Source organism: Zalophus californianus, chromosome 13 (genome assembly GCF_009762305.2).
Source record: "Zalophus californianus isolate mZalCal1 chromosome 13, mZalCal1.pri.v2, whole genome shotgun sequence".
Taxonomy (NCBI): domain Eukaryota; kingdom Metazoa; phylum Chordata; class Mammalia; order Carnivora; family Otariidae; genus Zalophus; species Zalophus californianus.
The window spans coordinates 6,354,265-6,367,236 of record NC_045607.1 but is presented as its reverse complement, the minus strand read 5'-3'; the positions used below and the strand labels follow the sequence as shown (position 1 = coordinate 6,367,236).

At 50.4% G+C, this 12,972-nt stretch overlaps 1 protein-coding gene across 1 annotated transcript; it reads left to right on the top strand.

Moving 5' to 3' along the window:
* The first annotated feature begins 5,780 nt into the window (after nt 1–5,780).
* On the top strand, nt 5,781–12,883 carry TOR1B (torsin family 1 member B). The gene is made up of 5 exons (XM_027615654.2): nt 5,781–6,039; nt 6,657–6,922; nt 8,041–8,216; nt 8,911–9,038; nt 9,370–12,883. The coding sequence occupies exons 1-5, from the start codon at nt 5,841–5,843 to the stop codon at nt 9,609–9,611; spliced, it is 1,011 nt and encodes a 336-aa protein (XP_027471455.1). The 5' UTR covers nt 5,781–5,840; the 3' UTR covers nt 9,612–12,883.
* The last annotated feature ends 89 nt before the right edge of the window (nt 12,884–12,972 follow it).

Genomic DNA, 12,972 nt, shown 5'->3' with positions numbered 1-12,972 from the left:
GGAGATCCGTGGTATAGGTGGATCCCTTTTTGGGAGCAGTCCTTTCCTCATTTGCATGGTCCATACCAGGGGATGCTGCCCCTACCCCAGGCCACAGCTGGCTGGATCAGGGGGCACCTGACCCAGGCTGGGCCAATCAAATCTCTTTCCCGGAGTTTGGAATTGGGGTCAAAAGTGGAGGGGGGAGAAGAAGACCGTGAGTGTGTGGTCTCTGGGTGTCTGGAGCAGCATACACAAAGCCAGGTGCTGTGCAGAGAATGGGGCAGATCCACAGAGGGAAGGTGATGAAAGAGAAGGAGGGGAGAGGCGGGCACTCTGGGCCTGACTCAAGTCCCTCCCTTGGCCCCCAGCACCTCTGCACGTTAGGTGAGGTACTGTGAGTCTCCCCCGGCCTGATGATCCATTTCCTTTTGCTGCTTAACCCAGCACCGGTACCGGTGTTTTCTTTAGCTTGAAACCCACAGTCGCTATGGATGCCATCCATTAACCATCTTGATCCATCTGGGCAGCAGATTTCCTTTGCCCACTGTGTTCTGTTTATCAAGTGGGTTGGCAGCCCTTGAGCCCACACCCATCAGGAGGTCAAAGGGAGTGGCTGGGTCCCAGAAGGAGAAGAAGCCAGCTTCCAGTTAAACACATTCTTCAGAGAATTCATGAGTGAACATCTGAGACTCAAGGGGAAATAAGTGACTGCCAAGGACACACGGCCTGCAGTGGTGTGGCTGGGTTTCCAATGACAAGAGGAATCTTCTGGGGGTGATGGTCCCAGTGGTGATGGTTTCGTGGGTGTATACAGATGTTAAAACGTATCAAACTGTAACAATTTAAAGATGTGCAGTTTGTTGCATGTCAACTTTAGCTCAACAAAGCTGTTTAAAAGCATATGTAATATTCAATAGCTGTAAGATTTCCTAGAAACAAACTGGGTATCATTGTATGCAAAGTAACAAACAAGAGAAGGAAAACACCAACCACGGTGCACCCCCAGGAGAACCCCTCTGTATAATACAGACACTGATAAGACTTGGGTGAGAACAGGCCTTAATGTAAACAATCGGCATTTTAAATAATCTAGGCTTTTTGAACTTTTTTTGTTGTCATTATTTTTTGTGACCTTCTGAAGGTCGCAGAGGTGGTTATGATAGAGTCAGGATTTGAATGGACCTCTCCCAATCCTCGGACCAGCAGCTCACTAGCACCCTCTAGTGCTTCCCTCCCCACGTCTCTCCAGGGTCGGGTAGGTTCCCAGTCTATCAGGTGGGGTCACCTCTCCTGACAGTCAAATCCAAAGCTCCCCAGGAAACAGGTGTGGGTCAGGGGGCGGCGGGGCGCGCGGGGGGGGGGGGGGGGGGGGCGGGGGGGGCGCTGTCTCTGGTCCTGAAAATCTCAGCCAGCAGGGAAACCAGAGAGCCAAGACTTGTCTCCTGCAGAATCACACCCTTTCAAGACTTTTCTGGTCTCTCTTTCAACTTATGACAGCCTTGAGGAGTCAAGCTGGTGGTTTTGAATGTTTTTGGTCAACAATTTAAACATCGAAAGCAATGCTTCAACAGAGCAATGATAGAAAGAGTAAAGGGAATGGTACAGCATGAGGGCCAGGGGATCGGTGGAGGGTGAAGAAGGCACCAGGCTTCCAGTGACAGTAACACAAGGTGGCAGCCAGCGCAGGCTTGGACAATTTATGAAACCTGAACAGACAGCCTTAAGATAGGATGTGGATCTAAATGCCCAGAATCACTCCCCTTTGTAAGATTTGTAGCAAAAATTAATATGAATGGAGTAGTAGTTCTAATGAAGTGGTCACCCAAGGCCACATCAGTGCCAGCAAAATGGCAGAATTAGCATAGCATCAAAGCTGTCCTATGAGAGTTTTGGTGCCTAATGGCATCCAAAGAAAATATGAAACTCCCTCAGCCACTGAAGGACAGTATTATAGCAATTAATAAAAAAGAACCATTGGCTGTCACTATCTTCCCCCTGATCTGACTTAAACAGTTTTCATTTTCTAGAGAATCCAGGTTTCTAGATCTATCTTGCAGACCTCAGAGTACTTGAAGTTCCCATTCTAAGGCAATGTATCCTAAGATACTGTAAATGATAGTGATTTTTGTCCATTTGAAATATATGTTGTTTTATTAAAAATTTTAAAATTTTCTTAAAAGAGCAGGAGTGGAGCACAAAGCAGTGTCAGAATGAATATGTAGCTTGGGGGGCAACTGTTGGGCTCAGCTATGTCCACTCCTGGGGCTCCAGTGTGTCTTGGTCCCCCAGAGAGCTCTTTGTGAGGGGGCTTGGGGGTCCTCTACTCTTACGGCCGTCTGCCCACCCTCCATGGATTCCAGTGGCCAACTTCACAATAAATGACCAAATGACAAGTCAGGAAATAGTCACACTTTTAGGGGAACAAAATGCCATAGAAATGTGTAGAATAGTACAAACTGGGGGCTACTTTGGCACAACAACACCCCTGCCCATGGTTAGTTGATCCAAGGTCGAGATACCTGACCCAGGTTGGGCCAATCAGATTCTCTCTCTATGAGGACAATGCCAGAGCATCAAGGGCCCAGAGCTCCTGCCACTCACACCCCACCCCTGGGATCCTACCTCCTTTTCACCGACATAAAATAGACAATTTATCCATTGCACGTACGCTGCATTTAGTCTTTCGAGCATTTCTGCCCATCAAGTGCAATTTACACACTCTCACAAACCAACTTCAGTTTAGAAGAATTAAAGCTTGTGTGATTAGGACTTTTACAACATCACTGATGGTCAGACTACAGACAAAATTACTTTTTTTTTTTAGATTTTATTTATTTGTTAGAGAGAGAGCGTGGGCGAGAGAGAGTGAGCGAGAGAGAGCAAGGGTACAAGCAGGGGGAGCTGCAGGCAGAGGGAGAAGCAGGCTCCCTGCTGAGCAAGGAGCCTGATGCGGGACTCGATCCCAGGGCACTGGGATCATGACCTGAGCTGAAGGCAGACGCTTAACCGACTGAGCCACCCAGGCGTCCCCAAAATTACTTTTTTTTTTTAACAAAAGAAACCTTTTACTTTAGATTTACAGAAAATCTGCAGATAGTACAAAGGGTTTCCATATAGCCCTCACCCAGTTTCCCCAGTTATTAACATCTTAATGTTAAGGGCTCCATCCTCCTGACCCAGCTACTTTCCAAAGGCCCCTCCTCGGAATACCATCAAATTAAGGATATGAATTTGGGGGGATGAGAACATTTAGTCCATAGTGTCATCCCTGGCCCTCAGATCAGAGTTCACCTTATTGGAGAGTATGCTATCCTTGAACGTTAAACGTATTTATTGAGCACCTACTGTGTATGTGGCACATTTCTGAGAATTAGAGAAACAGGACCCAACAGATAAGTTCCCTCCGGAAGCTCTCAGTCCAGTGCGAGAGACAGACAATCGACAAGGACACACACAGGGTGATAGGGACAGTGGCCCATGGGGGGTGGAGGTGGGGTTACTTTAGATAGGGCAGGTGGGCTTCAAGCTGAGGCCTGAAAGTTCTTTGCCAGCTGGGACTCTGAAGCAAGAGTCCAGGCAGAGAGACCAGGATGCTCAGGAGAGAGACGGAGCTGTGGGTTTGAGAACGAGGGAGTATGTGGGATGTGAAGGTCTGAGAGGAAGGCAGGGGCACATCAAGTAGGGCTTTGAGGTCAGACTAAAAAGGGTGGATTTTTTCTTAAGGGTTTTTGGGAGCCTTAGACAGGTTGAACGCAGGAGTGACATGATCCCATCTGTTGTGAAAACACCACCTGTCTCTCCCAGGGGGAGTACAGATCAGGGAGGATGAGTGCAGAAGCAGGGGACCCCCTATGGGGCTACTGTGGCCATCCATGATGGAGGCTTGGACTGGGGGTGGCCCAAGGAGATGGAAATGGTGACTGAAGAGCTTTGGAGAGGTTTTGGACATGGGGTCAGCAACCTGCTGATGGATTGGAAGTGGAGGCTGGGGGAGAAAAAGAATCCAGGACAACCACTAGCTTTGGGTCTAAGCAACTGGTGGAAGGTGGGTCCGCTTCCTGAGATAAGGACCACGGGGGAGGGACATGTTTGCAGAAAACAATCAAGGCTTCTGTTTGACTGTATGGGTGCTGAGATGTCTGGAGAATAGCCAAATGGAGATGTCCAGTGTGCAGCCAGATGCAGGGTCTTGAGGGAGAAAGTTGGGGCCTTTCACCCAGGGAGAGAGGAGAGAGAGAGAGAAAGGGGTCTAGAAGAGAGCCTCAGGGCAGGTCAGTACTGTAGAGTGGGGAGACAGGGAAGATGTGGCAACAAAGAGGCTGATGGTGGAGAGGAAGGAGGCCATCTGGCTAGAGAACCAAGCTCCGGATCCATACATAAGTCCTTTCCTAGAAGGGGGGAGGCACCAACTACTTAAAGTAAATGCAGAGTTAACACAGAGGATGAAGAGTCAATGCCTACTAAGCAGGGTACGATTTCCGGGAGGGGTCTTCACGTGTTTTTTTGCTCATACATCCCCTCTGTGCATTTTTAGATCGACACTGAAAATTTTCATCATAAGCTTAAATGGTTACAAAACACCCGATTTCCTGTCTATTGCACCAACATTTTAAGATGATAGTTACTTTGCTCTTCTGGCATACTCAATGGAATCTAAGCCCATAGCAATTTTACTCATTGTTCAGGTCTAAACTGAGGCATGGAGGAGAGCCTTCCCCAACCTGCAGATTGGGTAAGGTGCCTCCTCTGTGCATCCCACATCACAGCACTGACTACACTGGATACAACCCATCTGCTGCCCGTCTGTCTCCCTCACCCCAGACTGAGAGCTCTGTGAGGGCAGGGTCTCCGTTTGCCCTGCTCCTTCTGTATCCCCAGCATACGGCACTGGATCTGACACAGAGCCAGTGTTCATTAAATATCTGTTGAACAGTTAGCTGATGGGTAAACTCAACCAGTTTCAGGTTACCTGGACCGTTCCCCTCACTGAACCCAACAGACAGAGTGATCTTTGTTCTGCCCATGCCGCTCCCTGTGTGAAACCTTCTGTGGCTCCCTATGGCCCCCAGAATAGAGGACAGACCCCTTAGAGCACTTGCAGGCCTTCCCATTCCAGTCTCCCCTAGCTCTGCATCCTCATTCTCACCAGCCTCCAGCATGTGAAATACTTCCCCAAACTGCACTTTCTGTTCTCTGTGTAAACGTTCCACTCCTCACTTCTTGCTTGAGTAACTCCTTGAATTCTCAGTTTAGACGGAAGCCTTCCCTGCTCCGCGGCCCCTGGGCCTCTCCCGCCGCTCAGTGTGGGGCCCTTGCCACCGTCCGCCTTTCCCAGAGCCTGGAGGCTCCGGACGGCCAGAGCCAACTCCCGCTCCTTCACTGCTGTCTTCCCAGCACCCGACAAGTGGCCGGCCTTGCAGCATGCGGAAGGACGCAACGGGCTTCGGGTTTGACTGTGCGCCAGGGCACCGCCGTCTTGGTGCCTCCCCAGTGTTCGGTTGGCCGGGGGCCCCCAGAGCGCAGAGCAGCTGTCTCAGGAAGGCAGGCAGGTGGGCAGACACGGGAGAGGCTCACTACAGCTCCAGGGGAAGGGATGACAAAGCCAAGTGTGGGGGTTCGGAAAAGGTCTAGGACACAGAACGCTAAGAAGCCGGCGTGGGGTTCGTGAAGGCCGAGGCACTGGACAGCTCTCGCGCCACGCACAAAGATGGCGACACAGAGCCCCGCCTCCGGCAATATGGCCGTTCCGAGGGGGTGGGTGGGCCTGCGGGGCGGAAGTAACGAAGCCGGAAGTCCGGTTCAGCTCTCTCGGTGGGCGGGCTACGCGACGCGGAGGTTGGCGGGCTGCGAGTGGGGCGATGTGGCGGGGTGGTCGCCTAGGACGTGGGGCGGCGCTGGGGCTGTTGCTAGCTGTCCACGGGGTGGCGGCGTTCGAGCCCATCAGCGTGGGCATCGCCATCGGGGCCGCGTCGGCGCTCACCGGCTACCTGTCCTACACGGACCTGTACTGCCGCTTCGCCGAGTGCTGCCGCGAGGAGCAGCGGCTCAACGCGTCGGGTAGGGCGGGTCGGCCCGCGAGGGGCGCGGCGCTCACCCTGAGCTGGGGCGGGAGGGAGCACGGACGGGGCCTCGGTCCGGACTCCAGCCCTGGAAGCCGTGCCCTCTGAGACCCATGCTCCAGATCGTGGGGCTCTGCTCAAGCTCCTTTTTAAATGCCTCGGACTCCCTGCGAGTACAGTAAGAAGAAACCGAAAGCAGCGTGTCCAGCCCTTTGCACCATGTCAGTCCTATTAAGTAGTTTTCTATGTGCAACAGCCACCCAGAAAGCCCACATTTGGCTCTTGGTTTTCTTACAAGCCAGCAGGGGTGGCTGGGGAATAGCATGCAGCTCAGTCAAGAGAGGGCTAATCCTTGGATGAACGAACACGTTTAGCTTCCTTATCAGACACTGGAGTATTAAGGAGGACATCCGTCTAGTGCATATCCTTGGAAATGGCATCGTGTGACTCTGCACCCCGAGGTTCTGCCTCCGGGCCAGCCCTGGGGTTTGGCAGATACCCTGCTGGACCGCTTGCTAATATTGCCTCTCGCTTTGGCCAGGTGGGGAAAGTGCTGCTTTTCTGGTGCCTGTTTAATATGTATTTTTCTCTCTGTTCTCCGGCTGGCTCCTGCAGCCCTCAAGCTGGAATTAGAGGAGAAGCTGTTCGGGCAGCATCTGGCCACAGAGGTGATTCTCAAGGCGCTGACTGGCTTCAAGAACAACAAAAATCCCAAGAAACCGCTGACTCTTTCCTTACATGGCTGGGCTGGCACGGGCAAGAATTTTGTCAGCCAAATTGTGGCTGAAAATCTTCACTCAAAAGGCCTGAAGAGTAACTTTGTCCACCTGTTTGTCTCGACTCTGCACTTCCCTCACGAGCAGCAGATAAAACTGTACCAGGCAAGAGAATGCTGTTACCGTGTCCACCAGCCACTCGGACTGGTCTGGGTGACCTGCTCACTAACTCTGGCCTCTGCTGCTTCTCCTTGCACTGCAGTAGCCCTGGGCCCCTGCTGAGTTAAGGCACACTTGTCCCCCCCACCTATGATGCAGCGTCTGCAGTTAACACTCAGCAGTTAGCACTGTAGGCTAGAGGATTTTTTTCCCCTCGGTAGCTTTTATTTCCTTTGTTCTTCACATCCAAATCCTAGGCGTTGCTTTCTTCAAATGAAAGCCTCGAAGAACCCAATCTTAAGACCGTTCCTCCTTTTGACATATTCTGTCTACATTTATATTAAGTTGTCTAGTGGGGTTCTTATTTCAATGGCCATTGTCCTTATAAAAATTAATAGTCCTACTGTTAGGTGGGGACCTAAATAAGAAACAGAAACTGAACTGAACAAGGAAGTAAAAGTGGCTATTTGCCACACAAACAGCCGGGAAATTGCTGAAGAGAAGGAATAAGTTGTTTTTCCAAATTCTTTCATGAATCTCTAGAAATACAGTAATTAGATGAGGGGGCCTCTGGAGCCGTTCACGTTTTGGGGTGGAGGGCTTGTTGCTTGGGTGTCTTTGTCTTGGGAAAGCATAGGAACAATGCTTTCCATGAAATACTAGTTCTCGTGTTCACTGCATTGTCCGGGCGCTGGCTGGGGACTGTGCAAGCCTGAGTCCAGTTTCTTATTCCTCCGTATGTCTGCTAAAATTAACTTGAGATCTCAGGCCACGGTGAGCTGAAATGATGGCCTGGTTAACAGTGAACCGATCAATATTCACATATCTTGCTTCTCTTACCACCTTTAAAAACTCACATTTAGCACATCATTTGAGTTAGGGAAAAAACTTTCTTTGCATTTGAGCACCTGTCAGTTTTCACTTTTTATAAAGTTATGGAGAAGCTGTTACCCAGTGGATGGAGATTAGGATGCGGTTTCCAAGAGTTCTTTGCAAAGGCCCAGAGAGCCCCGATTTATCGTCTGGCAGAGCACGAGGAACTGTGCCGCGCTTCTGTTCCCCTTGGTACAGTTTGAGGCACCCCTGTGAGCCTTTGCATCCTCTTTCTTTTATGTGTGGTCTAGGACCAGTTACAAGGATGGATTCGGGGTAACGTGAGTGCGTGTGCGAGCTCTGTGTTCATATTTGACGAGATGGACAAATTGCATCCCGGGGTCATCGATGCAATCAAGCCATTTCTAGACTACTACGAGGAGGTCGATGGCGTGTCTTACCGGAAGGCCATCTTCATCTTTCTCAGGTCAGCGGGAGGTGTTTTCTCAGGGGCACACAAGCCACTCATTCTCCCGGTGCTAGAAGGAGGTCCTGGCAACCGTTAGCACTCTGTTGCCCAGGGACAAAGGTGCCTGGCATAAGTGGATTGTTGACTTTTTTTTTTTTTTAATGTTAAGATTGTTGACTTCTTTCTTTTACTTTGGGGTTGCTCCAGTTGGCATGGCAAGGAGTGTGAGAGCTGGAGAAAATGAATTAGATATTGCTGATAACAGGCAATTTTGTTACCTGCACATGCCTCCGAAGGGTGTCAAAAGCCAGCATCGTGTGGCAGGTTTTGTAAAAGCAGATTTCAAGCTCCGTGAGGGCAGACGCTTATTTTGTCCTTGTCCAGGAGCACTTAGTAAATATTCCCCAGTTAAGAAGAAACCTCAGGGGCGCCTGGGTGGCTCCGTTGGTTGAGCGACTGCCTTCAGCGCAGGTCATGATCCCCAGGCTCCTGGGATCGAGCCCCACATCCGGCTCCCTGCTCAGCAGGAAGCCTGCTTCTCCCTCTCCCACTTCCCCTGCTTGTGTTCATTCCCTCTCTCACTCTCTCTGTCAATTAAATAAATAAATAAAATCTTAAAAAAAAAAAAAAAGAAGAAACCTCAGAACAGGTGTGATCCCCGATTAGACACAGAATCTAACTAATTTTTACTCTGCTTCTTTGGCAAATACAGCAATGCTGGCGGGGACCTCATAACTAAGATTGCCCTTGACTTTTGGCGGGCGGGAAGAAAGAGGGAAGACATTCAGCTGAAGGATCTCGAACCCGTGCTTTCTGTCGGAGTCTTCAACAATAAACACAGTGAGTCTCCCAGGCTGAGGAGCCCCCTAACCCTGCTAGCGGAGTCCCCTCCTTTAAAGCTTCCACAAAGCCACTGAATCCGTGGGTCCCTTGGCTTCGCTGAAGTAGGGACTTACTCTTCAGGCATTCCATAACAGAAGCCAGTTAGCAGGGGTAACCGAGCAGTCCTTTTATCAGGCTTGTTACACGCTTGATAAAAAGAGAATCTCAAGGGGTAGAGACATGAAGGGTGTACTGTGGGTTGGGATCAGAATGGGCCCTGTAAGTGCAGTGAGCTTGCCTAGGTGACAGGGACAGTGATGGGAAGACCCAGCTGTGTCTTGCTTTGCAGGTGGCCTGTGGCACAGCGGACTGATAGACAGAAACCTCATCGATTACTTTATCCCCTTCCTCCCCCTGGAGTACAGACATGTGAAGATGTGTGTGCGGGCAGAGATGAGGGCCCGCGGCTCTGCCATCGATGAGGACATTGTCACCAGAGTAGCAGAGGAAATGACTTTTTTCCCCAAAAGCGAGAAAATCTACTCAGACAAGGGCTGCAAGACTGTGCAGTCACGGTTGGATTTTCACTGACCTCTTACTCAAGTGGGGTGAGAGGCCGCTGCGAGCTCAGCAAGCGAGGGTCTTGCCTTCCGGAAGCACTTTGAATCCCTCTTTGGGGTTTGCACTTTGCACCTGTGGACTTTCGGGATGTAGAAGTTTCTAAGAGTTGAGTTTTGAACAGACACCCATCTGTTGAGTGCCGTTGTCATTTTGGACCTGATAGCAATCCATCTGTTACCTGCGGTGGAAGATGAACTTTTAACCACCCCCCCCAACTTGCTGACCTTGACAGAAGTGCCTTGCAGACAGCTGTGTGAGTGAGATCCACAGCACCCACACCTCAGAAACTCCTGCTCTAACTCAGGGAGTTCAAGGGCCCTGCCGCAACCTGGGGAGCATTTGGTTTGCACCTGCTGAAAACCTGTTTCTTTGCACAGAGAGTGTTCACTGGCTTCAAGAATTTTCAGTTGAAATCAGTGGCACTCTCAGGCACAGAGAATGTCCGGTGGAGAGGTGGCCTGCACACGGAACATTCTCAACCAGGTGACCTCTCTGCCTGTGGTGTGGGGTCTCCATCCGAGGCCACTGCAGCAGACCAGGACCGACGGCCTCACAGTTTGTCCGTTGCTTTGGCTGGTCCTGTAATTCCTTGGCCGTCTCTCAGTTGGTATCGATCTCAGCCTGCCTTGTACCACTTCTGCTCCTGAACTTCAGTCACCGCTAGATTTGCCCCCAATCACACATCATCATGAGAGTCAAATCAGAATGAGGCCGTTGGTTTTGGAATTTGAGCCCTTGTTTCCCACGGTGAAGTGTCTGTTAAAATTTATGCATGAATCAGTCTCTCACTTTATTCCAGAGAATCATTTAAAAGCCATAGGACATGCTTAAGTCTCCATGGACGCCACATGCCAGAGTGGCCAGCTAGCAGAGTCTGCACTGCCAAAGAAGTGTAAGTATTGGACACAGAAATGCTAGAATTTTCAAGGATATGTATGTTTTTTATGATGTTTTTACTTGTGAATCTTAGATAATAGAAAAATATAGGACATGGCTTATTTTAAAACCTGGGAAGGACACCAAAAAATGGAATAACTGCCTATCCCTTTATCACAAATCTTAACAAAAACAGTATGCATTTTTATTGTTCAGTCCGTGGCAATAGCTGGTCACAGTTGTAGGTCAAACAAGGTCAGTGTGAAGCGGCTGGTCCCAGGTGTCCTCTGATGATGAGCACCCTCTATGGCAGTGCCAGGCTGGACCGCCCTGGTCACTGGGAAGGAAGATGGATTCCAGCCCGTGTGAATTGGTGTGTGTGTCACAGTGGCGACATGACCACAGACACTTTAGAAGAACAGCTTGCAGTGTGTTCATATGGAAGATGTAGAAGGAACAGCCTTATGACATAGGAGTGCCTTACAGAGGGTCACCTTTAGTCTTTTAAAAATGCCAAGTTAAGGGGTGCTTGGGTGGCTCAGTGGGTTAAGCGTCTGCCTTCGGCTCAGGTCATGATCTCAGGGTCCTGGGATCGAGTCCCGCATTGCGCTCACCCTGCTTTGCAGGGAGCCTGCTTCTCCTCTCTCTCCTTGCTGCTTCCCCTACTTGTGCTCTCTCTCTCTCTCTCGATTTTTGATTTAAAAAAAAAAAAAATGCCAAGTTAAGGCTTTAAAATTTTTGGTACATGTTCTCACATTGGAGCCGAGTTAAATTCTTTCATAACCCCGTGTCTGGTCAGGGAGAGACAAGATTTTCCCTGTTCACAGGGACGCCAATTCACTCACCACGTGTGGGCCACCTTTGGACTTGTAACCTGAAGAGGCCACGGCTGACCACAGCCCAGCCTCCCTCCCCCCATGTAAGAGACAAGAACTTGAATTGACCTACTGAATATGAAATAAAGCCTACATTTTATCATGTGACCTATCACTTGCAAATCTTTATTTTTTTTTTTTCTAGTTTATTTGGTAACTCTGGAAAGTTTGAGCTTGGGATAAAGGCTGTTCAACAGCTTGGGTGTCAGGTTTACGACACCCCAGACGTACTGGCGGGTCATCTGCGTCAGACAGTTTGACCTTCAGGGCTGGTTCCCCCCACCAACACACACATAGTTACACTGGATTAGGTGATGGGTTATACGCCACAGTTCCACAGATGAAAATGCAGGAAGAGCTGGACTTCTTTTTAGCAAGTGTTTTCTCCTAAAATTAACATAGGAAGGAAATTAAGGCAGTGGGAAAACAGGACTTCCTGCTGACATTCTGCACCCGAGCAAGGCCGGGCTCAGCCTGAAACCAGAACTGGTACAGTGAAGTCCTCACTCGAGCGCACTCCACCTGGCCTCTCCTCTCTTGGTGAATCCTTAACACCAACCCTCTCTCCAGGACTGAGGACAAGCCAGCTACTTTAGAGAAAGTTCAAACCCTCTTTGCCAGCGTCCCCACTCCCCCCATTAATTGAAGGTGCTCAAGTCCCGAGACAGGACTTTCCAGGTCTGTCCCCAGCCTTGTGCAATTTCCGCTCTGCCCCGTACTGCCTCATCTACCAAGGCTGAACTTGCCAACTTAAGTCAGGGATTCCTGTGTTCCCTAAGTAGGGGCGCCCAGGTGCTGGGGCTGCCATCTGAAAGTGATTAGCTCCATCTGTGACCCCTGGGGACAGGACGACAGGCCAACTTCTGCTCCACACCAAGAATCTTCCAACACTTGGGGCGCCTGGGTGGCTCAGTTGGTGAAGCGTCTGCCTTCGGCTCAGGTCATGATCTCGGGGTCCTGGGCTCAAGCCCCGCATCAGCCTCCCCGCTCAGTGCGGAGTCTGCTTCTCCCCCTCCTCTGACCCTCACCCCTTGCTCATGCTCTCACTTGCTCGCTCTCAAATGAATAAATAAATCTTAAAAAAAAACCTCCCAACCCTTGCAGCCATCCTTAGGAGGCCTGGACGCCCTTGAAGAGGCTCTCTGCAGGCCAGGTACAAGGCAGACGAGTCCTGTGGCAGCTGGGTGCCAGCTGGTCCTCCGGGCCTGCAAAAAATGGGCCCTTGTGAGCACTTAGGTACCACCCCCTACAGGAGCCCCACCCACCTGCAGGCACGTATGGGTGTCGGAAACACCAAGGTACGTCTAGTCTCCTACGGTGCTCTGTACTCCGGCCTGGCATCTCAGCTGGGGTTGTCTCCCGATTTGAACTCCATGGCTGGGTGTCAGGAGCTCCATGAAGCCCAGTGCAGCAGAGCAAAGAGCAAGAGCTCTCAGGATCCTCAGAGTGCCTGCTTTAGACGTCACTCCAGCCTGCACTGCACCTCTTAGGTCTTAATTCATAGCTGAAGCACATAAGACCTACGGTGGAGGGTTTTTTTTTTTCCTCCTTTAAAGATGTATTCACAAATTACACACAAT